The 27626-nt window shown below is 39.0% G+C and overlaps 2 protein-coding genes across 10 annotated transcripts in view; one reads left to right on the top strand and one right to left on the bottom strand.

Moving 5' to 3' along the window:
• Positions 1-1110: 1110 nt before the first annotated feature.
• Positions 1111-26404, bottom strand: ZNF146 (zinc finger protein 146). Of its 6 annotated transcripts, none has more exons than XM_030297731.1 (4): positions 26320-26404; positions 16727-16965; positions 15708-15767; positions 1111-4138 (listed from the first exon to the last, which is right to left on the bottom strand). In XM_030297731.1, the coding sequence occupies exon 4, from the start codon at positions 3377-3379 to the stop codon at positions 2501-2503; it is 879 nt and encodes a 292-aa protein (XP_030153591.1). In that variant the 5' UTR covers positions 3380-4138; positions 15708-15767; positions 16727-16965; positions 26320-26404; the 3' UTR covers positions 1111-2500. The 6 variants fall into 6 exon arrangements, with proteins under 6 accessions (XP_030153591.1, XP_030153590.1, XP_030153592.1 ...); XM_030297730.1 differs by lacking the exon at positions 26320-26404 and adding an exon at positions 26145-26242; XM_030297732.1 differs by lacking the exon at positions 26320-26404 and adding an exon at positions 26152-26210.
• A 209-nt stretch (positions 26405-26613) lies between these two features.
• ZNF565 (zinc finger protein 565) overlaps positions 26614-27626 on the top strand; it is a 31110-nt gene continuing 30097 nt past the window's right edge. For all 4 annotated transcript variants that reach the window (XM_030297729.1, XM_030297728.1, XM_030297724.1 and 1 more), the window contains exon 1: positions 26614-26706. The gene's annotated coding sequence lies outside the window, so the exon portion shown is untranslated. The remainder of the gene's footprint in view (positions 26707-27626) is intronic.

Genomic DNA, 27626 nt, shown 5'->3' with positions numbered 1-27626 from the left:
ACCAAGTCAGACGCTTAACCAACTGAGCCACCCAGGCATCCTGATATTTGCCTTTCTCATCAGTATAGCAGATTGACTACTTTTCATTCCTCTCCATGCCTTCTAAACGTTGGAGTGCCAAGTCTGCAAACTAAGCTTGTTTTCTCTAAACATATGCTTTCCCTGAGTAATCTTATCCTACACTATCATTAATACTATCTGAAGGCTTAGGGTTCCAAAGTGAGTTGTCACCTCTAATTTCCCCTTAGTGGTGTCAAGCAAGCTTTTCAAATCTAACATACCCCAAGTGAAAGCTCGGGAAGTTGAATGGTTTTTTTAAAAATAGAACAATCAGGGACACCTACGTGGTTTAGCTGGTTAAGTGTCTGACTTCAGCTCAGGTCATGGTCTTCTGGTTTGGGAGTTTGAGCCCTGCAGCAGGGGCTCTGCACTGACGGCACAGAGCCTGCTTCTGATGCTCTATCTCCCTCTCTCTGCCCCTCCCCCACTCATGTTTTCTCTCTTAAAAAAATAAACATAAAAAAATGGAACAATCAAAAACAATTTTTTAAATTATTTTTTAAAGTAAGCCCTACTCCCTACGTGGGGCTTAAATTCACAATCCTGAGATCAAGAGTTGCATGATCTACTGACTGAGCCAGCCAGGTGCCCCAAAAAACTTTACATATATTTTTACGTTTATTCATTTTGAGAGAGAGAGAGAGAGAGAGAGAGCACAAGTGGGGGAGGAACAAAGAGAGAGGGAGAGAGAAAGAATCCCAAGCAAGCTCCACAGTCAGTGCAGAGCCTGATCTGGGCCTTGATCTCAGGAACAGTGAGATCATGACTGGAGTCGAAATCAAGAGTCGGACACTTAACCGACTGAACCACTCAGGCATCCCAAAAACCTTAAATTTTGATGCATATGCTGTTCTTCTGGAAATGTACAGGACAGGAAAACTGATATTCCAAGATCAGTTTACCTGAAAAAGACATGTTATAAAAAGTATGTGCATGTACCCTTAACTAAAAGTTCTTAAAAATTTCTAAGCTCACATGATGTTGCAAAATGTTAGAAATGTACAGACAGACCATACAGTGTACGCCATTAACATGTAAAAACAAAGCAGATTTGGATTATGTGATCATTTTTAATTTTAATAAAATAGATAATTTCATATTACATAGAGAGCAAGTCCATCCACTCATCATTGATAAAATTTTAGAAATATTTTCTATAAAAAGTTTAGTACTTGATTGGGAATGAATCCATTAGAACATGATTTCTATAGGTACAGTGTTCCCATCCTCACCCCCATTCTTATTAATTTTGAGAAAATTTAAAAATACAGAAAAGTACAAAAAATAAGACAAGATATCCATATACCACAATCAGAATTATCCAGTATTTTGATATATTTACTTGCAGTCTTTAGTTTTTAAGAGAAATGGATATTTATATATAAAAATGAAACCCCCCCTTTAAACAGTCCCCATCCCATCCCTCCCTCCCACACTCATCCCCTTCCCTGCTCCACTCTTCACAAGCAACCACTATCAAGAGTTTGGTCTGTATCCTTCCAATCCATTTCAAAAACATTTTAAAAACATACATACATATATTTATCCATTACCAATACATAGTACTGAATTTTGTGAGTAAAGTTTTAGTTAAAATTTACAAAATGCATTGTAATATATGTTATTCTGCAACTTCATTTTCCCCCTTCAACATGATTTTTGAGATCTTTCTCTGTAATATAGATCTCATTTGCTAAATTTTACAGATATACAGTATTCCATCATAAGTATTTTCCATTTTGTTCCCAATGGGCATTTAAGGTGTTTCCAACTTATGGCTAACTACAAATCATGCCACAGTAAGCAGACTGGTACATATTTCCTAAGCATAGAAATTCAGAGAATTTTTGAGATTATAAGGAATGTCTCCCTACTCCCAAGGTCATAACCATTTCAGTATACAGCTTATATTCTTGTTCTTATCCTCTTGGTTCTTACCTCTGTTTATAGTTCATGGTCTGTTTTTTCCTTGGAGAACAAATTACCTCCAAATCACTTTTTACATAGTCCCATTATCTTCTCACCTCCTATTGCCATTTCTATCATATTCTAAATTTTAATAGATGCATAGGTGTTTCCAGAATCTCTTCTGTTCTACTAAATCAATACCATAAAAGTCTCTTCCTTGCCAATACTTAAAACTTATATTTTGATTACATTGGTGAAGATCTCCAGATAAATGCAGACAGCAATAAGAAGCATGTTTGGTGGAAATGCGTCTAAAGTTTCAGCATTACCTAGGCCATCAGCTTTTCTGGGGGCCCAGGATTTTTATCATATAAATGTCTTTCTCTTCAGTATAAATTCCATGGTGTCCAGTAACTTTTTAGCTTTTGTTTTCCTCATTTGTGATATCTTCTTTCAGTATGATCATTTCTGATGTGCTATGAGGTTTAAACTGATGCACACTTTCCAATTTTTAAGATATTTACAGGGTTTTTTAATGAGTATGAATTTTCTGGTGTCTAATATGGTGTGACTTCTGGCTAAAAGCTTTCCCACATTCACTACATTGATAAGGCTTCTTACCTGTGTGTATTCTCAAATGCAGAGCAAGGGTTGAGAATTGAGAGAAAGCTTTCCCACATTCATTACAACCATAGGGTTTCTCACCTGTATGGCTTCTCACATGCACAGTAAGAGATGAACTTTGAGAGAAAGCTTTTCCACATACATTGCATTCGTAAGGTTTATCACCTGAATGAATTCTCACATGTACGATAAGTGATGTTCGTTGAGAGAAGGCTTTTCCACATTCATTACATTCATAGGGTTTCTCTCCAGTGTGAATGTTTTGATGTTTTATGAGGTACTTCTTCTGGCCAAAAGCTGTTCCACATTCACTACATTTAAAGGGTTTCTCCCCAATATGAATCTTCTCATGCTCGGTAAGGTTAGATTTGCCACTGAAGGTTTTTCCACATTCCTTACATACAAAAGGCTTCTCTCCTGTGTGAGTTCTCTGGTGTCTGATGAGGTTTGACTTCTGAATGAAAGCTTTCCCACAATCCTTACACTCAAAAGGTTTCTCTCCAGTGTGAATTTTCTGATGGGTGAGAAGGTTTTCCTTCTGGCTGAAGGATTTTCCACACTCATTACATTCAAAAAGCTTCTCTCCGGTATGGGTGTTCTGATGTTTAATAACATATTGCTTCTGGCTAAAGGCTTTTCCACATTCGTTACATTCAAAAGGTTTCTCTCTATTATGAAAATGTTCATGCTCAGTAAGATTTGATTTGTGGCTGAAGACTTTCCCACATACCTTACAGGCAAAGGGGTTTTCCCCACTACAAATTTTCTGCTGACTGAGGTGTGACATCTGAATGGAAGCTTTCCCACATTCACAAGGTTTCTCTCCAGTATGAATTTTTTGATGAATTAGGATTTACTTTTGGCTGAAGGAATTTCCATATTTCTTACATTTGTAAGGATTCTCTGTGTATGACCTTTCAAATATAGAGGAAGGGATAAAGTTCGAGAGAAGACTATATCATACTCAGTACATTTAAAAGCTTTCTGTCCAAATTTTCTAATGATCAACGAAGTTTTGTTATATTCACTGGTTTCTCTCCAGTAAAAAATTTTCTTCTGCTCAGAGATCTGTCATCTAGCTAAAGGCTCTTCAGTATTCCTTAGAACAGGGTTTCTCTTAAGCCTGACTTCTACATTTAATGAGGTGTGACATGTGAGTGAAAGTTTTGCCACATTCAGTAATTTCATAGGGTTTTTCTATGGAGTTCAAATGGTTTTAACTGAAGACTTTTCCACACTGATTTACATTTAAAGGGGGTTATTAGCATAAAGAGCAAGCATAGGCAGGATTTCCTAGTTAAATTAATGATTCTCCCCTACACAACTTCCCTCACAATTAAGTCTAAATTTTGTTTCACACTCTTTCCAGGTAAGTTGAAAAAGGTGTTTCCTTAAAGATATAAGGTCTGAGATCAGAAGAAGTATCCTTCCAATTTTCTTAGTTCACTGCTTTTTTTCCTCAGTCTGTACTTTACTGGAGATGGATGCAACTTGCCTCCCAAATCTTGTTGCCTCTCTATCTGCTCATCATCTTCTCAGGCTTCTTCTAAAATGGAGTACAAAGAATCATCATTCAATGGAGTTAATGTATAAAATGTTTAGTACTGTGGCTGCAAATGATAAGCACTCAATAATGTTAGCTTTACGTTATCATTATTTATAAATTTTCCCATTACTAGTAATAAAATTATGGATTGTGCTGTGGGATGAACTTTGGAAGCCCATCTCACAGTAAGAAAAAAGCCTCATGACCAATGTCACCAAGTAACTTTTGAGAAGAAAACCTTTGTGGAGGTATCTTCACAGAAAATTAACGTTCAAAGTAACACACAAAGCTTAAGGATTACTCTTGAAAAATAATCTTTCCCATTAATTAGCTCAGCAAATTGAATGTCACAAACAATGAAGAATTAACAAGTAGGATAAAAAGATGACATAAAATTGAGAAAGTCTCCCAGGATACCTAAAAAAAAGGGAAGGAATTAACCAGTAACTGCTTCCTTCCAAAATCTCATTAAACAGACAAGGGTACAAGCTCACAAGAAAAAAAGGTATGATCAGAGACATCAGTATACACAGACATCAACAAATTTTCCAATAACAAAAGCACACAGAAAATTTTCAACGCAGCAGAGCTGAGGAAGTTCAAGTATATAAAGGTGCTGCAGAAGAAGATGCCGATGTCAAGTAAGCCAATTTATGCCACAAAATATCAGAAAGACTCAGGAAATGGAGGGAATCAAGTACCTCAAAAGAAGGAATAAAGGATGGTAGCTGGAAAAAAGATCATGTAAGTTGCCATTGGAGCACTACTTTCCCTGTCAGGAAGACAAAGGACCACTCCTTTGTATGAATGGAAATTATTCGATGCAGAAATTTATTCAGAGAAGCTCCAGAATCCAGGACACCCAGCAAATGACAGGACAAGGGAAAGGTGCTACACAGAAATCAATGGGATTAAATCTACACATAATATGGTGGAACGTCCCAAGATATTCTGCAGCTAATGCCAAAAAATGCTGTCAACCAGGTAAATATACCAGGAGAACCTGAAAGGCACATGAAAAACCTCAGCAGGATACCCTTCCAAGATGGTTGTCATTCGTAGTCATTTTTTTGTTTGTTTAAGCTAAAACAAAGGACCTGGCCAGCAGGGTTTGTGTAAAGCAGTATAATCATTCAGAGATCCTGGGTCCATAAGGCATTTTACCTTTTTTTTTTTTTTTTTTTTTAAGATTTTATTTTTAAGTAATCTCTACACCGAATGTGAAGCTCAAAGTCACAACCCTAAGATCAAGAGTCGCACGCCCATCAACTAAGCCAGCCAGGCACCTTGTGGCATTTTATTTTTTTTCTTTTATATAGAGTAGTGAATTCTGAATTTTTTTTTTTAACATTTATTTTGAGAGACAGAGAGCAGGGGAGGGCAGGGAGAGAGGGAGACAGAATCCAAAGCAGGCTTCCAGGCTCTGAGCTGTCAGCACAGAGCCCGACATGGGGCTTAAACTCACAAGCCATGAGATCATGATCTGAGCCAAAGTCAGATGCTTAACCGACTGAGCCATCCAGAAGCCCAACATTTTTTTTTAAACTTTTATTTGCATTATTTTATGCAGAATTTACTCCCCAGCCATTAAGTTTTTGTTTCTTCAGTTTCTTCTGGGGTATCTTTTACTTACTTTCTTTCTTTTTTTTTTTTTTAAGTTTATTTATTTTGAGAAAGAGAGAATGAGCAGGTGAAGGGCAGAGAGAGAATCCCAAGCAATGTCAATGTGAGCCTCAATCTCACGAACCATGGGATCACGATCTGAGTAGAAATCAAGAGCTGGATGCTCAACTGACTGAGCCACCTAGGCACCCCTGGGATATCTTTTCCTTCTGTGCAACCTCCTCTTCTGGATTAGGAACAATCTGCTCTTTTTCAGTAGGGATCATCTCAATATGGCAGGGAGAGCTCATACACAGGTTAATCCAACCATGAGCCCTGTTAAGTTCTATGTTGCATTGGGGCACCTGGGTGGCTCAGTCGGTTAAGCGTCCGACTTCAGCTCAGGTCACGATCTCACGGTCTGTGGGTTCGAGCCCCGCGTCGGGCTCTGGGCTGATGGCTCAGAGCCTGGAGCCTGCTTCTGATTCTGTGTCTCCCTCTCTCTCTGCCCCTCCCCCGTTCATGCTCTGTCTCTCTCTGTCTCAAAAATAAACGTTAAAAAAAAAAAAATTTTTTTTAAAAAGTTCTATGTTGCATCTTGGGGGCTTTGTTCACCTAGATGTGCTAAATGACCAGAGAATCTACATCTAAACCTTTAAGTTCAATATTGTTCTCTGCATTTTTGAGCTTATGTAGTAAAAATTCAGCACTCTTTTTGGGCCACTGACCCTGTGTCAGCCCCACTGCTTGGCCTGGGCACACCTACCAACTCTACCATTGTAGTGATAGAATGACACACATTGCTTCTGCAAAGCGACCTCTTTCAGACACTTGGTGGCTTTTCTGATATGCATACCCTTGATGGCCTCAGCAGTTTCACAGGTGTTCTTAAAGTGAACACAAAGGTTTGAACCTCTTGATTTGCATGATTTTGTAGGGTTTTCTGGGTCAAGTGAATAGCAAACCATTTTTGGAGATCACCTCAGGCTGCTTAAGGAACAGTTGCATTTTACTTTTGATTCACTGAAACCTACCAGATGACTAAAAGCACCCAGGCATTAAAGAGCTTATGATAATCTTAATGAATCAGTCTTAAATATGACTGTACAGCCAATATTCCACACATTTGAGGAACCCCTACTAATAAGACAGATCAACATCAAAAAAAAAGAAGGGCACCTGGGTGGCTCAGTTGGTTGAGCATCTGACTCTTAGTTTCGGCTCAAGTCATGATCTCATGGTTTGTGGGATCAAGCCCCACATCAGGTTCTATGCTAACACTACAGACCCCACTTGGGATTCTCTCTCTCCCTCTCCCCACTCACATTTTTTCTTTCTCTCTCAAATATAAGTAAACTTAAAACATTAAAACATTAAAAAAAAAAAAGAAGAAGAAAAATAAAGAAAGTTTGAGGAAATAAAGGTAAGGCACAGCACACAGCAACAAAACCTAAAGCCAATCAGATAGAAGATATTTTATCAGTGAAACAATAACAAGGTTCTGTAAGCAAGAAACAAAAAGTTCCGTTTATCTTAAGATGGAGAGTGGGAAGGTAGATTGTATTATTCACTAATAACAGGGTCATCTTAATGCAGAAGGATTATATTGCTTCACCCTAGTAAACTCAAGCATGGCCACCTACCTTGTTTGGCCAATGAAATATAAGCACAATGGTAAGTATTTCCTGGTAGAAGCTTTAAGAAGACAAATTTGGGGGCATCTGGCTGGTTCAGTCAGTGGGTATGCAACTCCTGATCTCTGGGTTGTGAGTTCAAGCCCCACGTTGTGTGTAGAGATTACTTAAAAATAATCTTAAAAAAAAAAAAAAAAGATGACAAATTCAATGTCTTAAAAAAAAAAAATGACAAACTCAATGCCAGTTACTCAAAAAATTAAAAACAGAACCGTATGATCCAGCAATTTCACTTCTGGGAATATCTCCAAAAATGAAAACACTAAGACAAAAATATGCACTCCCATGTTCACTGCAGCATTATTTACAATACCTAAGATATGGAAACAATCTAAATGTCCATCAATAGATGAACAAATAGACAAATATGGTACCTATATACAATGGAGTATTATTCAGCCATTAAAAAAAAAAAAGAATAAAGTCTTGCCATTTGCAACAGCCTGGATGAACTTGAGGGCATTATGGTAAGTGAAAGAAGTCAGTCAGAGAAAGACAAATAATGTATGATCTCATTTATATGTGGATTCTTAAACAAACCAACAAACAACAAAACAAGCTCATAGAGAACAGACTGATGGTTGCCAGAGATGGGGTGGGCAAAATAGGTGAAAAAGGTCAAAAGTACAATTTTCAGTTATAAAATAAGTCATGAGAATGTAATGTACAGCATGGGAACTACTGTATGGCTTAAACTTACTCTGATGGTCATTTCATAGTATATATGAATATCAAATTATTGTTATACATCTATCTAAAACTAATATAATGTATGCCAATTACACTTTAAGAAATTTTTTTTAAAAAGACAAATTCAGAGCATAAACCAAGGCAATATATTAGCTGAGTGAAGTAAGTTCCAGAAAAAAAAAAAGGAGAAAACTGATTAGAGGGAAACATTAAAAAAAACAACAAAAAAAACTTCCTCTCTTCTCTGTCATGAATCTCTAGACTTAAAGGGCACACTTATGGGCACTTGGGTGGCTCAGTTGGTTAAACGTCCAACTTTGGCTCAGGTCATGATCTCACAGTTTGTGGGTTCGAGCCCCGCGTCGGGCTCTGTGCATACAGCTCAGAGCCTGGAGCCTGCTTCAGATTCTGTATCTCCCTCTCTCTGCCCCTCCCCCACTCACGCGCGCTCTCGCTCTCTCTCTCTTGAAAATAAACAAACATTAAAAAAAATTGTTTTAAGTAAATAAAAAATAAAGAACACACTTAGTACCTTGCATGATGAATAATAAAAGATGCATATACCTAGACATAGCACCAAGACTTTTCAAAAGAAAAAGGGAACATAAATTAAAAGAAACCAAACTACAATATATAGGTACACATATCACCCAACCACACACACATATATTATCACCCAAAGGAACACGAATAGAACGGCACCAAATATCTCAACAGAAACACAAGAAGCTACAAGACAAAATTCTGAAGGAAAATTCTAAGCTTAGTCTACCAATCTAAAGGGGAAAAGGCATTTTTCAGATATGCAAATGTTAAAAAATTTTACCTCAATGCACCTTTCCTGAGGATCTTACTAGATGTGCTCCACTAAAAGTACACACAGAAGGCAACAGATACAGAATCCATAAAAGAGGGGTTATAATACGGGAAAAACAATGAAAAAAGGTCTTTGATAATGGTGACGAAAAACAAGATAAGAGCTATCAGGTCAAAGTACAGCCAGTTCAGCCTCGAGAAGGAGGACAAAAATTCTACAAGTAAATCTCCATGGGAAAAAAATGGAAAGAAATTTCTCCATGCATTTGGCCATGTGGAAACTAGGTTTTAGAAGGCTTTTTAACTATTCTAAGGTCTCCAAAGGAGTCTGTGCTAAGTACAGAAAACCAAGCAAACAAAAGTATGACAAATATAAATTCCATGAAAAGAAACAAAGTATAATGATAAATAACATTCTATACATGTGCACATATACTTCTGCTGTACATGAAAGGATGATAGTGGTCTCAGGATGATGTCTTTAAAAAAATTTTGTTAATGTTTATTTGTATTTGAGACAGAGTGAGACAGTGCACAGGCAGGGGAGGGGCAGAAAGAGAGATGGAGACAGAATATGAAGCAGGCTCCAGGCTCCAAGCTGTCAGCACAGAGCCCAGCACGGGGCTTGACCTGAGCCAAAGTCAGACACTTAACTGACTCAGACACTTAACTGACTGAGCCACCCAGGCGCCCCTGAAGGTGATGTCTTAAAGTTATTTAAGTTATGAGTAAACTAGGCACCTGTTTCATGGAGCACCATTTTTACTTTATTTCACGGGGCACTTTTTTCATAGAGCACCATTAATTAACTTTAATAAATTAAAGACTGTCTTACAAATTACGGTTATTCAGACTTGGGTATTATTCAGCAGGTACTTTCTTGAGACAGAACCAATTGAGACAACCATTTCAAGGAAAACAACTGACAGCACAACAAAATTTGAATTTTCAATCAAAATGAGAAATTTGTAACGCCTGGGTGGCTCAGTCAGTTAAGCGTCTGATTTCAGCTTGGGTCATGATCTTACTGTTTGTGAATTCGAGCCCTGCATCGGGCTCTCTGCTGTCAGCACAGAGCCTGCTTTGGATCCTCTGTCCTCCCCTCTCTGCCTGTCTCCCCTGTTCCTACTCTCTCTCTCTCTCAAAAATAAACATTTTTTTCATTAGAATTTTGGAAAACCTGTATTCTCCACCATGAGATCGATAGCTTCCCAATATTAAAAGACTTTTCTAGGGGCGCCTGGGTGGCGCAGTCGGTTAAGCATCCGACATCAGCCAGGTCACGATCTCGCGGTCCGGGAGTTCGAGCCCCGCGTCAGGCTCTGGGCTGATGGGCTCAGAGCCTGGAGCCTGTTTCCGATTCTGTGTCTCCCTCTCTCTCTGCCCCTCCCCCGTTCGTGCTCTGTCTCTCTCTGTCCCAAAAATAAATAAACGTTGAAAAAAAAAAATTAAAAAAAAAAAAAAAAAAGACTTTTCTAATGAAACTGGTGGTGATGTTAACAAATATGTTTTGATATTATATGGTGAGACACCATATATCAAATATTCGATAAGATAATATCAAATATTTCAAAGATCTGTATAACTCAATTGACAAATGCATGATGTTACAGAAGTCATGCATGGGTAAGAGATCCACTCAAATTTTAACACAGACCAAAAGACTATCTAAGAGAACAAAAAAATACAGAGTTTCAAATTCCATATTGTAGCTAATCTTGAAAAATTATGTCACATATTGGCATAGTACCAAAGAATATCCACAATTATTTGAAAAGATGCCTACTGAAGTATTTCTTCCTTTCTAACTTCATTTGTGTGAAGCCACAATTCTGTTGTACACTTTAACCAAAATAACATGTTATAAGAGCAGAAATGAGAATCTAGCTATCTTCTATAAACCAGACATTAAAGATACTTACAGATATGAAAAACATCTGTCACTCTTCTCACTCAACTTTTTTCACTTTGGAAAATTATTTTTATTAAGAAATATAATTTAGGTTTATATGTAATGAGATTATTTTTAAATAAATACATTTTTTAAAGCTTCTCAATTTTACTGTTTTTTTAAATGTTTATTTTTGAGAGAGAGAGAGAGAGAGAGAGAGAGCGCGCGCGCATGAATGAGGGAGGGGCAGAAAGAGAGAGAGAGACATAGAATCTGAAGCAGGCTTCAGGCTCTGAGCCGTGAGCACAGAGCCCAACACGGGGCTCAAACTCATGAGCCCAGAGACATGACCTGAGCCAAAGTTGGGCACTTAACCAGCTTTGCCCCCCAATTTTACTTTTAAATAAGGTAAATATCACTAAAATCCTCATAAACCATAAGGTCCTCAAGTCTATTTATTATTCCAATTGGGGCAAAACTCACATGACATAAAATTTACCACTAACCTTTTTTTTAATTTTTAAAACTGAGGTATAATTGACATAACATTAGGTTCAGATGTACAACATGATTAGATATTTGTATATATTGCAAAATGATCACAATAAGTCTAGTTAACCTCTGTCACCATACACATACATAGATCTTTTTCTTGCTATGAGAACTTTTAAGATTCAGGTGGTCCTCAAGTTGTAAGAGTGTAAAGGTGACTACTAATGGGTAGCAGGATTCCTTCTGTAGGGATGAAAATGTTCTGGAATTAGTAGTGATGACTGTACAACTTACAAATATTACTTAAAACCACTGAATTGTACACTCTGAAAAATGATGGATTTTGTATTATGTGAATTTTATGTAAATAAGCTGTTATTTGAAAAAAAGTGAAATTTTGAGAACTGCTACTCCAAACATTTCTCGTTACTCATTCGACAAATACCTTTTTCTTTCTGGCCCATTACTAAGCTCTAGGGATAAACAGTACTGACCAAAACTGAAAAAATTTGCTATCCTCATCAAGATTACATTCTAGTGGACAGATAAAGGAGTTGGTTTGTTAAAAAGCTTTAAGTGCTAGAGAGAAAAAAAAAAATCAGGGAACAGGGTAGAGTTTCAATTTACAAAAAAAAAATTTTTTTTAATGTTTTATTTATTTTTGAGACACAGAGAGACAGAGCATGAACGGGGGAGGGTCAGAGAGAGAGGGAGACACAGAATCCGAAGCAGGCTTCGGGCTCTGAGCTGTCAGCACAGAGCCCAATACGAGACTCGAACACACGGACCATGAGATCATGACCTGAGCTGAAGTCGGACGCTCAACTGACTGAGCCACCCAGGCGCCCCGAGTTTCAATTTTAAATAGAATGGCCTCAGGAGCTCCTGGGTGGTTCAACTGGCAGCCAACTTTTAGCTCAGGTCACGATCTCACAGAGTGGAAGGGGCTCTGTGCTGACAGCTCAGAGCCTGGAACCTGCTTCAGATTCTGTGCCTCCTTTTTCTGCCCCTCCCCTGCTCACATTCTGTCTGTCTCTTTCTCCCTCTCCCTCTCAAAAAATAAACAAACAAAAAGTATTTTAGAGATCCTGGGGAAATCTAAATATGGACTGATTATTACATAATATTAGGGCATTATGGTTAATCCATCTAAGGAGTAATGATATTTTGGTTATGTAGACAGATAACATTCTTTTTAGAAAATACGTAATTTTTTAGAGGTGAAGTGTCATATGTTTCAGCATATGTAAATATGCATACACAGGAATATAGACACACATATACAACAGACATGGCAAAATAATTACTGAATCTACATAGTGGGTATATAGGAGAATGATGAACTCCTCTTTAAAAGTTTTTAATATTTGAAAATATTTATTAAGACAAAAAACTGATAAAGAATTGATAAATAGTAACAACCCTCCCACAATTCACAGATTTAACAAGTATCTCATATTTAATCAAAACTGGAAACAGAAAGAACATGGGCCTTCCTTTCAACACATTTAAAAACATTTTTTTTAACGTTTATTTATTTTTTGAGAGACAGAGACAGAATGTGAGCAAGGGAGGCACAGAGAGAGAGAAGTCACAGAATCTGAAGCAGGCTCCAGACACCAAGCTGTCAGCACAGATCCTGACGTGGGGCTCAAACTCATGAACCGCGAGATCATGACCTGAGCCGAAGGTGGACACTTAACTGACTGAGCCACCCAGGCACCCCTCGACACGTTTATAATACAGACTCCAGACATCAAAATATAAAAATATCTAAGAATTTACTCAGGACTTTTGAATTTCCATGAAAATGTGAGATAGGATGGACAAAGGGAAGATCAATAAAAGGGGAACATGTTTAAACGATAAGTAAGACCTGAAGAGGTAAAACATTTCATAATCAAAAGCCAAGATTCAAAGCATTTTATAAAGAGGAGAAAATGTGTTCACATTTACATTTATGGTTAGTTAATATGTCCTCTCTTGATTATATTGAAGTGTATCTTTTTAAAGTCTTGGCTGACCCTATCTCAAGGACCCTGAGCAAAGAAACAATCAAGACATTTTATGAAATTGGTTTTAGGTAATATTTGGACCTGAAAATAATGAACTGAAATCTCCAATTTGGGTATTATATTAATGAATTCACTGTCTGACACAAAAAGAATGAAGCAAGTTAGACAGTTGTTTATCCTATAAATAGGTAAAATTACGGTGGGAAAGACAAAAAGGCTGGAGGTGCCAAAATAAAAACTGATACTATAGAGCTACTTCTAACTTCAGAATAAATGAGTCTTCACTGGGATTTAATTTATAAAAAGGAGGAGCCCTGAGGGGCGCCTGGGTGGCTCAGTAGGTTAAGTGTCCAATTCTTGATTCCAGCTCAGGTCATGTGATCTCACAGTTCATGGGGTTGAGCCCCACATGGGGCTCTGCACTGACAGTGGGAAGCCTGTTTGAGTGTCTCTCTCTTACCCTCTCTCTGCCCCTTCCCGGCTCTATCTCTGTCTCAAAATAAACTTTAGGGGCACCTGATGGCTCAGTTGGTTAAGCTTTGGACTCTGGCTCAGGTCATGATCTCATGGTTTGTGAGTTCAAGCCCCACAATTGGCTCTCTGCTGCCAGTGCAGAGCCCACTTTGGATCCTCTGTCTTCCTCTCTCTGCCCGCACGTGGGTGCACGCTCTCTCTCAAAAATAAAATAAACTTTAAAAAACAAAAAAAGAGGGGCGCCTGGGTGGCACAGTCGGTTAAGCGTCCGACTTCAGCTCAGGTCACGATCTCACGGTCTGTGAGTTCGAGCCCCATGTCGGGCTCTGGGCTGATGGCTCAGAGCCTGGAGCCTGTTTCCGATTCTGTGTCTCCCTCTCTCTCTGCCCCTCCCCCCTTCATGCTCTGTCTCTCTCTGTCCCAAAAATAAATAAACGTTGAAAAAAAAAAATTTTTTTTTAAATAAAAAAAAGAAAAAAAAAAAGAAAAGAGGAGGAGGAAAAGCAGAATGCTGTGTTCTAGGAGCCACCTCCAGTAAGAGGGGAAAAAAAAAAAAAAAAGCAAAGACAAGAAAAACACTTAAGTATCTCAGGTCATCAAAGTACCAATCAAGTAGGAGAGAATTCCTACAAGGGTGACTCAAACATGGCATAAATAGATCCTTTCTTCTAAATGGTAAAATAAGAACATTTCTGCCCACTTTTGACATCTGTGAAGGATAAAGAAAAACAGGAAAAAAGGGGGAAACTGCATTGTTGATAAGAGTAGGAAACAGGTATAATTCTAATGTCTTATGAGAAAGGATGTTAGCAGGCAGCTGCCATTGCTGTTTTTAGGAAGAGCTCTCTTGTACAATGCTCTCTGAAAACATAAAGAACAGCCTCAAGGCCAAATCATCACCTTGTTTTTAACAGAATCCAGGAACATAGGCTGAATGCAGAAGATTTGGTGGACCCACCAGCATCAAAAAAAAGATTTGGTGGACCCACCAGCATCAAAAAATGGTAGGAAAAGTAGGACTCAGCAGGACAATACAGAGATACCATCAGTGAATAAAGCAGCTTATTAGTACAGCAAAACAGAAGGTCACAACTTTCTATGTCCCTAAATTCCTGACTTGTGTATCTAACTGCCTATATGAATATGGACTTAGATGATCAGAAGACACGTCAAAATCAACAAGAAACCTCTTGATCTGCCAAAATTCCTGAAGTCTTCCTATCTCAGTAAATGTTAACTCATTCTCTTCTAGATAAAACCTTGGGAGTTATCAGTGATTCCTCTTCCTCTTATAACCAACACACTTTATCAGCCAATCCTGTCAGCTCTTTCTTTAAAGTATCTCAAGAATCTGACTTGTCACTAGCTCAACTACTAGTATTTTCCTAGCTAGATTTCTGCAATAGCCTCTGATTTATCTCCTAGCCTTGGCCCCCCTATACCTTATTTTCTCTATACGGCAGCCAAAATAGAATTCTGATCTTATTACTCCTCTGCTCAAGACCCCTTGATGGTCTCCCAAATCACTCAAAATAAAAGCCAAAGTCTAAGACTTAGCCTGTTACTTAACCAAACATATTCCTTTTCCCTTTTGCTCACTCTGTGCCAGGTACTCTGCCCTGGTCAATTTCTTGAATAGCAAGCTCCAGCCTCAGTGCTTTTAACACTTTTGATTCTTTCTGGATGAATGCTCTCCCATCAAATACTGCATGCCCCCTTTGCACATTCTCCAGATCTTTTTTTCAAATGTCACCCTCTTAGAGACCTTTCCCTGACCAACAGATTTAAAATTATAATGGCCAACTAGCCTGGTCTATGCTGGTTTTCCTTACTTTAATTTTCTCCAAGCACTCACCACCATCTAATAGAATATATATTTTTACTTATTTACTCACAAGACTGTCTTCCTCTTCCTTCCTCAGGAACACCTGTGTGTTCAAAAGCCTGGAAACGACCTAAATGTCCATAAATAGGAGACAGGTTAAATAAATGTGTTGATAGAGAATCTCTCCCAGAAAAAACAAAACAAAACAAAACTATGGACACAATAGAATACATACCACCATTTGTATGAAAAGGAAAACTAAGGGCTTATATACATATATATTCATATTTACAGCAGATATATAATACATGCTAGTTTATTCATAGATTACCTCAAGAAGGATACATGTGAAACTCTTAAAAGTAACTGCATCTTTGAAAAAAAACTGTAAGACTGAAGGTCAAAGGTAAGAGATGACCTTTCCATTGTATACCCGGATGTTCAAAAATTTTGAAAGCTCATGTATTACATTAAAAAGACTCATCACATTCATATGCACACATACACACACACAGCCGAAAAGAAGTGATTTCTAAGGCAACAACTTCCGAAAGAGGTATATGGGGGCAGAAGAAAGGGAGGCGGGAGTTTGTTGATACATAATGGGGGAGGTGGAAAAGAAGACAATAGGAAGCATGACTACAGATGTAAAATATAATTTGGAGGCACTTAACCACTGAAAGAATGAAAGAAGATGGGAAATAATAAAAAGGAACCTAAATGTCAGACAATACATAAAGACTTAAGACCTATAAAAGACACTGCATGAGGAAAGGAGTCTATACACATTAGGAGGTATGAAACTGAGGGTATCAATGAAAGAGAGAACAATCACAGACGCAGTACAAATAAAGTACGAAGTGCTGACATCCAGAATAGAGATAAGTGGGGCATCTGGCCCTTAAGAATCTAATTAAATAGAGTACTGAAGCAAAAACAAAATGATGACTGTAAATGTAACTCAGGTCTCTAAAGAATTCATACCAAGTAAATACTTAAAGTCTAGAGCCTGTAAGAAAACATCTTAAGAGTATTTCAGAGGTGTCAGTGCTGCCTGAACAACTGTGACCTGCCTTGTCATTCACTCACCTGAACAAATTTCCTTTCCACTTTGTTCTCCACCGTCCAGAGTTTGTCTTCTTGTTCCAACAGAGGATCACATACGGTGTAGTTGGTTTATAACCTGCTATTGGGGAAATGACACAGCACTAGAATATTAATGCTGGGGGCCAAAGTACCATCCTAGAACTCAGGCTGAGCCCTGGGGCCTCCAGGCCTTCTGAATGATGAAAAAGGTGCAGTCTCCAGGGATGCACAAGGAAGCGGCCCTGTGAAAAAGAACGAAGTAATGACCTTTTGCCTTAGAGATTAAAGCGCACACGATTATATAAGCAAAGGGACTAAGACTATTTGAATCCTGAATTTCAAAGCGATACTCATTAAACCATTTCAGTTTCCACACATCCAGAAATGGGACACAAAAGACAGAATTATTTCTCAGAATTTTACTTACAAAGAAAAGCTGTTCACACTTTATATGACTGGTTGCTATTGTTCTGTTGCACCACATTCCCACATGGGCTCCTGAGTGAATTTTAACCACGGCCCTTATTCCTGCATGAATTTAATACTCATCTCTATGACAACAGCAGCGAATGCCTATTAGAACTAAATCATCAGGATACAATATGTAGGAAATTGTTCTTACACTATTCAAGAATAAAGTTGCAGAAAGTTTTCCTAGAGTCCTAATATTTACTTTGTGTTATAATCTGAGTAAAACCATATATTAGAAATGTCCTATAGATGTTCATCCATTCATTCAAAAAAACATTTTTAAGAACATTAAGACAACTGACAAAATTTGAATATGGACTTTGGATTAAGTAATAGCAATGTGTCTATGTTAAAATTTTCTAATTTTGGTTACTACACCGTGGTTACGAAAAACAATGTCCTTGGTCTTAGCAAATTCTTGCTGAAGTACTTACAAAGGAAGCACGTGTGCAATTTAGTCTCAAATGGTTAAAAAAATTATACACACATATTTTGAGAGAGAAGGACAAATAAAGCAAAAAACTGAAAAGTGAATGGTAAATCTGGGGAGAGTATATGGGACTTTCTGAACTAATCCAACTTTTCTATAGAGTTGAAATCATATTAAAAAAAAGCAAAATCCTGAAGCACCTGGGTGGCTCAGTTGGATAAGGAGCCAACTCTTGATGTTGGCTCAGGTCGTGATCTCACAGTTACGGAATCTAGCCCCACATCAAGCTTCACACAGAGCCTGGGGCCTGCTTGGGATTCTCTCTCTCTACTCTTCTCCCCCCACTCATGCACTCTCAAAATAAGTTAAAAAAAAAAAAAAAAAGGCAGGGGCACCTGGGTGACTTAGTTAAGCATCAGACTCTCGCTTTCAGCTCAGGTCATGATCTCACGGTTCATGGATTCAAGCCCCGAGTCAGGCTCTGCGAGGACAGTGCAGAGCTTGCTTAGGATTCTCTCTCCCCCTCTCTCTCTGCCCCTCCCCTGCTCTCTCTCTCAAAATAAATAAACATTTTTAAAAAAAGACAAAATCCTAAAAAACGTAAGTTACTACTTACATACACACTATTACTATGTATGTTGAAAAGGCTTGGTCACCAATTTGTGCTGGGTTGTGGCAGAGATGGAAGACTAAGAAAGTGATTTAAACATTAATGTACACAGAGAGAAACAGGAGAAGGTGAGTTGGCTGAAGACAACCTTGCAGGAGAAAGGAGATCAAGTTTGATATTCTGGACATCCAGAGTGTCAGGTTTCTGAGCAACATGCAGACAGGTATATCCATTAGGCAACTGCACACATACATAAGGAGCTCAGATAGACTGAGGAAGGAAATGGCAATTTATCAGCTGTCAGAATACCAGTGCTGCTGAAGACAGAGGTAGAATGTGACTGTGACTGCTTAGAGAATACACACAGTATATGAAAAAGATAGTCAAGGACAGAATCCTATGAACACCAACAATGGAGGAGGCAGGGAAAGGTTTTCAAAGAACATGGTAGCTGATTAGTTTTGAGTCTTTCAAGTACTTCTCCTGAAAACCATACAATATATCAAGAATAATGGGGCTGTAAAACTAGTAGAATCTCTTCACTCCAAATTATATACGTGTAGCCCCAAACACCCAAAATAACAAATATGGTACAGGAACTACAACACTATGGTAGGTACAGCAAAAAAGACTACACAATGGTAAGAAATCTTTGAGAGAACACATCTCAGAAATAATTAGCAAATACTCATTCTCAGAATGGCCGTGAGAACTGTTACAACTCAGTCTAATAATGAACAACAAAACCAGGGACCAAAAAACCCCTCCCAATTCCATGTAGAACCAAAAAAGAAGCTTACATAGGAAGTTGCAAAGAAGCCTAGGAAAAACTGGGAATTCTTCAGGGGATTCCAAGAACTTAAAAAGCTCAGAAATCTTCAGCTAGTAATTCTTTACTGAATGAGTAAGGCCTCACCCTAAAGGAAACTGATGAAAGACCTAGATTAAACAGAAAAGGACTGTGGGCAAAGGAGTAGGCTTAAAAAATACTTGGGAGTAGGGCATCCCCAGATTTAGCAACTTCTAAAGGTGAATATATCATCCTAGAAGGCAAGTACTGTGAAGAATTATGGGAAAGAGGCAGATAGAGATAGAAGTTGGCTTCAACCAGGTTAGGGTCATTGAGCCAGAGGAGGTAAGGAACTCCTTTGTTTTTAACACTGAAAGAGGCAGGTGAGCTCTGAAGCATAAAATGCTCCTATGCTTCCTTTTTCCTGGTACTGGTCTCAGAAAATTTCTCACAAACATAAGTAAACAAAATAATTGTTTGTATCCATATAAGGATACTATAACAAAAAGAGGGAAAACAAACAGCACAATTTCCAACAGTTGAGCAAACTCACCTGAAAAATAACTGCCACAAAGCAATTAAGAAATGAAAACAAAATGGATTTTTCCAAAAGACAAAAACTTTAAAAAGGAAGCAAAGCTGGGCCACCTGGGTGGCTCAGTCAGTTGGGCATCTGACTCTTGATTTTGGCTCGGGTCATGATCCAGGGTCATGGGATTGAGCCCCATACACAACAACAAAAATAGACTCTTGGGGTGCCTGGGCGGTTTGGTCGGTTAAGCATTCGACTTCGGCTCAGGTCATGATCTCATGGTTTTTGAGTTCAAATCCCACATCGGGCTCACTGCTGTCAGCGCAGAGCCCACTTTGGATTCTGTCCCCCCCCCCACCCCGCTCCCAGGCCCCTCCCGTGTGCACTCTCTCTCTCTCAAAAATAAACATTAAAAAAAAAAAACACAAAAAAACTCTTAACTATAGAGAACAAAGTGAAGGTTGCTGGAGAGGAGGGGGGAGAATGGGTTAAATGGGTGATGGCTATTAAGGTGGGCACTTATTGTGATGAGCACTGGATGTTATATATTAAAGTGGTGAAGTCTGGAATTTAAATAATATCTTGAAATTACAAAAAATTTAAAAAAAAGAAAATAACAATTAAAAGAGACACTGAGTAATGAAAAGGTCACTCAAAAGGAGGGAATGAAAAGAAAGCAGAATTAAGAATGGACATCTTGGGGCACCTGGCGGGATCAGTCAGTAGAGTATACAACTCTTGATTTCAGAGTTGTAACGAGTTGTGAGTTTGAGCCCCACATTGGGTGTAGAGATTACTTAAAAATAAAATCTTTAAAGTGCACCTGGGTGGCTCAGTGTCTGACTTCCACTCAGGTCATGATCTCACGGTTCCTGGCTCAGCTCAGAGCCTGGAGCCTACTTCACATTCTGTGTCTCTCTCTGTCCCTCCCCTGCTTGTGCTCTCTCTCTCAAAAATAAATGAATAAACATTAAAAAAATAAAATCTTTAAAAAAATAAATGAACAATGTCAAAATAAATTTTTTAACTTGAAAATTACAACTCATTCAACATAGGGCTAACCTATCTAATGTACAGCTACTAGAAGAAAATGGGACCCCCACAGAAAAATGAGGAAAAGGATATGAACAGACACTTCCCAGAAAAATACATGAAACCCTTAAGCATATGGAAGATATTCAGCCTCCCTCATAAAGGATTTAATAAGACCTATACTGAGATACCAATTTTCAGTTATGCCTTTGGCAAAAAGTATTCAACACTACACTCCAATAGTAAGGTTCTAGCAGAGAAGGTGCTCTTGTACATTGCTAGTGGCAGTGTAAATACCTAGCTATATGGTATTCCACTTACAGCAATCTAGTTTAGAGATACTCCTGCATTAAGTACAAAATGACACAGCAAAATTATTCATTATTGCAGTTAGTAACAGCAAAAGATTGAAAACAACCCAAATGTTGAACAGATGTCCAACAACTGAATTAACCATGGTAAATGCACAAATGGTATCTCATTTATATAGCAGTTAAAATGAAAAAACAAACAAAACCACAAAGAAACCACATGATTAAGAAAGATCTCCAAGACATGTGGTTAAGTGAGGAGTAAGATGCGTATAGTATGCTATCTTTTATGAAAGGAGGGTGCGGGTAGGAGGGAACTAGTGGCTCAACAAACAAAAAATCCACTTAAAGTATAAACAAGAAACTATACTTGAATGAGACAAAGAAGAACGTGATGGGGGAGAGCAGAATAGATGAGGTATCTCTGTGAGATTTATTTTTTTGTTGAATCACAGAAATACATTAGTTTCTTTTTATTTTTAGTTTTTATTTATTTAAGATTTTAAAAAATGTAATCTCTACACCCAGAGTAGGGTTCATACTCACAATTCCAAGATCAAGGGTCACATGCTCTACTGAGCCAGCCAGGTAGTTACTGGCTTTAGCCATTAGTTACTTTTTAAAATAAATCCATTTTTTAAAAGGCAGTCCCTGGGGGTGCCTGGGTGGCTCAGTGGGTTAAACATCTGACTTTATTTAGCTCGGGTCATAATCTCACAGTTCCTGAGTTCGAGCCCCATGTTGGGCTCTGTGCTGACAGTGTCTGCATCAGACACTGCTTCAAGTTCTGTGTCTCCCTCTCTCTGCCCCTCCCCTGCTCGCACTGTCTCTCTCTCTCAAAAATGAATAAACATTAAAAAAAATTAAACTTAAAAAAATAAATAAAAAGCAGTCCCTGAACAGGAAGGCAAATTGAAACAAATGAACCCAACTATACATTAACTTGGTTAAATAGTTCCTCAAAGAAAGAATTTATTTCAAAAGGCTTTAGAACAAAAAAGTAACTATACATCTTTAGTGGAATACAGTCTAGGGACAAAAATAGCTACAAAGAAATTTTTCATGTGATGAAGTATGTTGGTCATGGTTACTACTACTACCAGAAACGTTATTTTGAAACCATGTTTCTTATACTGCAAGATAAAACAAAGAAAATAAGAAATTATGTTAACATGTTTCAAAATTTTTATTATACAATACAATTAGGAGCTAATTATTAGGTAAAAATATCATACAATTTAACTTGAACTAGAAACTTATACAAACCTGTATTTTTAAAAATGGATTTTCTAGCTCTATCACTGAAATGCCTTGGAACATTACCCCTGCAGAAATGAGAACATCTCTAATACCATCCTCTAATAAAGGGAACCAGAGCTCCTTGTGAGAAATGGCCAATTCCAAATGTAACAGGGAAGGTACAAAGTGGGCTTGGAGTGCATAAAAGTTTCAAAGTTAAACAGCAACAAATCAAAATGAACCAGCAGGAGCTTGGAGGACCGCCCATCAGCTAAAACTGTGGTAATAGGAGTATCAGAAAGAAAATTCGTTGCAGTTACTAGAACACTTTGTAATGATGCTTAAAGGTCAGAAAAATTTGAAACAATTTGAGGTCAGCAAATAAATGGAAAAGAAATTTTATCATCACTTTTCAACCCCTGAAGAAACTGATTTAACCAAGGATTATTTATCAGAGTAAAACCTATCTGCTAAATTGATGGGAAATGAACATTAGTATGGTACCAAAGTAAATCCATACAGATTACATTTTGGGGAAAATGCAATCACTAATGATGGACCAGTCGTCATATCCTATGTCTCTCCTGATGTTATGCAATTTGAAGATCATCTCTGATACACTCTGGCCAAAAATGTCACAATTGCGATTTTTAATAAATATCATCAGAGGTTCTGAATTAGAACCATGAGAAAGTAACCATCACAGAAATCAAAGAACATTCTCATGAAAAAGATAATGATGGTTTTCTTGAATGAATATAACTTGAACACAGAAATCTAACTTCTTCATTCCAGTTATAAATTCAAATGTTAAAAAAAAAAAAAGTTTAAACACAGAAATAGGGGCTCCCGGGTAGGTCAGTCAGTTAAGCGGTCGACTTTGGTTCAGGTCATGATCTCAAGATTCGTGAGTTCCAGCCAAGGTGACAGGGAGCCTGGAGCCTGCATCAGATTCTGTCTCCCTCTCTCTCTGCCCCTTCCCCATTTGTGTGCAGGAACTCTCTCTCTCTCTCTCTCTCTCTCTCTCAAAAATAAACATTAAAAAAATAAAACAGGGGCACCTGGGTGGCTCAGTAGGTTAAGGATCCAACTTCGGTCATGATCTCAGTTCTTGAGTTCCAGCCCCTATAGAGCTGTCTGCCGTCAGTACAGATCACGGGGGATCCTCTGTCCCTCTCTCTCCGTGCCCCTCCCCCACACTCTTTCGCTTGAGCTCTCACTCTCAAAAATAAACATTTAAAAAATAAAGGGCCCCTGGGGTGCCTCAGTCTGTTTGAGCGTCCGACTTCCGCTCATGCCTCGTGGGTTCAGGTTCGACTCAGGCCCCATGTTGGGTTCTGTGCTGACAGCTCAGAGCCTGGAGCCTGCTTCGATTTTATGTCTCCCTCTCCCTCTGCCCCTCCCCCACTTGCAGTGGTGTGTCTCTCTCAAAAATGAATAAACATTAAAAAAATTTTTTTTAATAAAATTAAATAAACATGGAAATAAAAAAAGAACATCTATATATCTGAATCTTTAAGAAATTCCTACCAGAAATAGTACAAATGGCTGTACTATTTCTAAGGAACTATTATATTGCAGATAGTAATAATACTGCTATTTAACCCTTAGCCATTACTTACGACACACCAGGCACTCAGAACTCCTCAATCTGCACAACCAACCACCCTGTGAATCAGATACTATTATTTTTCTCTATTATCAAATGAGAAACAGGCACAGGCTTAAGTAAACCGAGGTGCAAAGTGGCACAGGAAAGAACTAACAGTCTGGCTCTACAGCCTATGTCCTCCTTTAAAGGAAAAAAAAGACTTTAACTTTTAAATACTAAATTCATATACTTAGAAAACAAACATAAAAGGGTATTTGCCCTTGCCCCACCTATCCCAGTACTACTACCCCAAACAGAGATAGCCATTTATTAGTTTCTTGTGTATCTTTTGAGTTTTCTAATGGAAACAAATTCAAATATATATTCTTATTTCTGCCCCTTCTTACTTCAAATGAAGCATACCATACATCAGGCATCTTAGTTACTTCAGTGTCAGTATACAGAAAGCTTCCTCCTTATTCTTTCATATACCTGTGTGTTATTCTATTGTATAGGTGGATCTAATTTTTCAAACCAATCTCTTAGTGATGGCTCGCTCATCTTTTCCTATACCAAACACTGCAGCAATGAGCAAGATTGTACCCGTATCATTTTAAGCAAATGCAGGTATGTATACTTGTAGGATTAATTTCCAGATGTGAAATACACACGTCAAAAAGAAAATACATTTGTAGTTAGTATAGATGTTGCCGAATTTCCCTTCATCGGCCTGCTTCGTGCTAACACCAACACGATTTTAATTTCTGAGGATTTAGATCTTAAAATACATTACCATTAGATGGATGGATTTTGAGAGTATAATGCTAAGCCAAGTAAGTCAGAGAAAGACAAATACCATATGATTTCACTTATCTGTGGAATTTAAGAAACAAAACAAAGGAACAAAGGGGAAAAAAAGAGACAAACCAAAAAACAGATTCTAAACTATAGAGAACAAACAGATGGTTACCAGAGGGGAGGTGGGTGGGTGGGGGATGGGTGAAATAACTGAAAGGGATTAAGAGTACACTTATCTTGATGAGCACTGAGTAATACACAGAATTACTGAATCACTATATTGTACACCTGAAACATGTAACACTGTACGTTAACTATACTGGAATTAAAAAATAAAAATACATTAGCACTGGACTCCTGCCTCCCCACACCCTGCTTTTCTTTTTCAGAGTTGTACTCTCTATTCTACTTTATTTTTCCATGTGTAGTACAGAATCAGCTTATCTAGTTCTCCCCCACCCCCCAAAAAGCCATAGATACTATTATTAGGATCACACTGAATTAATACATTCACTTAAATCTACACACGCTTCTTTAGGACATCTTCCTGTTGAAACACACGATGTATCTATTAAATAACATCTCATGTTATGCCTCTTAGCACTTTTTAGAGTTCTAATAGCTTTGCACATTATTTCTCAATTTTTTTATTGCTGTTGCAAATAGTTTTCTTCTATTAGGTCTTCTAACTGGCTGTTGTCTATTTGAACACTATCGATTTGTAGATATTAAATTGACGCCCAATAACTTTAAGTCTCATTTATTATTACGCTAAGGAGGACCGTGGGGATTCCTTAGAAAAAGCATCTTTGCAGATCGAATTGTCTTTATTTCTTTACAGAATCCACTCAATCTGGGAACACCTCGATTCATTTAGGAGTTAGGACACTTCGAATCTAGGTCAGACTAACGGATAAACATTGCAACAACTAAATTTTCCTCAAAGAATGAGGATAACTGTGCCTAGCCTAGAACTCCAAACCCTTGACTCTAATCCTAGGCTTTCTGTATCATATGACACTGCTGCTCAAAGTGTAACGTCGATATTTAGTCCAGTACTTAATAGTAGCCCTATTAAAATAACCTGAAGATCAGAGGATTTGAGATCGCCTGCAGCTTCCCTCACAACAAAAAGTGCCTTTGAAATATTCTTGTTTGCTTAAAAAATAAGAAATCACGGTGATCTACATTCTGCTCCAATTAAAAGTAAATGTCTTTTTATGTAAAAACTCACTTTTAATTTACCACTTAGTTTTTTTCCCCCTTTAAACATTCAAATAAACATACTCCGCGAAGATGGCACCGTATTTACCAGCACTTTCGACAAGGGAAGGGCGACTCAGTATTACCTCAATGTTGGTCTATATCTCCCCCTCAGATGCAGCCATATACAATCCTGCACCCACAGTTTCTCAATAATCCCAACATCCAGTCAAACTTGCGGACAAACTCAGGGTCACACACGCTCGAACCCTCCTCAGAGACCCCCACCCCCACCCCACATGTAGGCCAGAAGCTCTAAAACCCACTCCCCATCCCCGCGCCGCGCCCCAATAGATTCAGAAACCTCCCCTTCAACCTCCCCGACCCGACCGGCCCAAGACGCCCACATCCCACCTCCTACTTTCGCGCCACGTGGACCCAGGGGCCGGACTGACCCGCGGACAAAGACCAAAATGTCCACTCGGCGCGCTGCGCCTGCGCACTCCGATGGCGAGCAAGAGCTCCCAGAAGTCTCCGCGACGCGGCCCACACGGTCACCGCGGCCTGGCCCAGGCTGGTATTTGATTACCTTCTGTTAACAGCAAGGCCGCTTTTCCGGCCTTGAACTACATTTCCCTTAAGGCTTTGCTGGTCAGCACTCTGTCCCACATGAACTTGGCTGCCTTTTCCTGTGATTATGGGGTTCGCGGGGTGAGTAGTCCCGCTTTGGAAAAAAATCAGTTCAAGCCTGGTGGGAGGTTTGGAGGAGGGAGTCCGTCTTTGAAGCTCCGCGAGCGCAGTATCAAACGGGCCAAACTCAGGCCCTGAGGTATGAGGACACCATCTTGCATGTGTCTGGTCTGGCTTTGGACTACGTTTCCCAGAGTCCAAAGCGGCCGACGTTACGCTTTCCTTGACGTCGTGGCGAGATCGTTAGCTCCGCAGGGACCCGGACGCGACCAAGGGGAGGCAGAAGGTGAGGGGTCTGGGAGTCCGGGGCGGGGACGGGGCGTGTCCAGAGCCTCTGGTCTGTGCGCGCTGGCGGGAGCGGGTTGAGAATGCCGGATTGAGAATGAGTCTTTGGGGCTGCGTGACCAGGGGTGGGTGACTGTGAGTGTGTGGCTGTGGCCGCCTGTCTCCAGGGTGTAAGTCTGGTTGTGTTTGTGTAACCATGTGTGATACTGTGTGTTGGGGTGTGGGGTCCTTGCGACTGTGGGGGCTGATATCTGCTTGTGACTGTACGCCTTGTTCTTGGGGGGATGTGAGTGTGGTTGTGACTGTGAGACAGGTGAAGGCGTCTGTGCGTTTATGATTATATGTCTCCAAGGTGATCGTATGGTTTTGGTTGCATGATATTGTAGCCACGTGTGGTAGTTTGTGTAGTTGTGTGTCTGTGACTGTGTGGTGACAACGCGTGTGTGTATCCCTCTTGTGTCCCATGGAGTGTGTCTGTGAAACGGTGGCAGTGTGTGGTGCTGTGTGTTTGAGGGTAACGTGTATTTGCCTGTGTGAATGTGACTGTGTCTCCGGAGTGAATGTTCAGTTCTGACGTTGGTTGGGCCGCAGTGCCAGTGATTATGTATATCCCCCAAGGGGGTATGTGATTGTGTGAGACATTTGCGAGTATTGGTGTGGGCAAGCTGTGACTATATGAGTGATTTTGTGTGTCAAGGTGGTTAATAGATTGTGTGACTGTGTGTGTCTTTTTAGTGGGTGAGTATAAGGGCATGGAGATGTCTGTGATTGTGTGGTTGTGTCTTGTATGTTTCAAGAGTGGATGTGTGTTTGTGTGACACCATTTGTGTAGCACCAACTGTGCTGGCAGGAGGTGCCTGTAACTCCAGTGTTCTGACCCTTGCAGAACCTGTGAAGTTAGAACAGATTGTGGCCCTGGAC

This window comes from Lynx canadensis, chromosome E2, assembly GCF_007474595.2.
Source record: "Lynx canadensis isolate LIC74 chromosome E2, mLynCan4.pri.v2, whole genome shotgun sequence".
Classification (NCBI taxonomy): Eukaryota; Metazoa; Chordata; class Mammalia; order Carnivora; family Felidae; genus Lynx; species Lynx canadensis.
The sequence above is the reverse complement of the archived record's forward strand: the minus strand, read 5'-3'. Positions and strand labels throughout refer to the sequence as shown.

Bases quoted from the DNA above. Each gene is read 5' to 3' on its own strand.
- ZNF146 (XM_030297731.1), bottom strand. From the start codon at position 3,379: ATGTCACACCTCAGTCAGCAGAAAATTTGTAGTGGGGAAAACCCCTTT.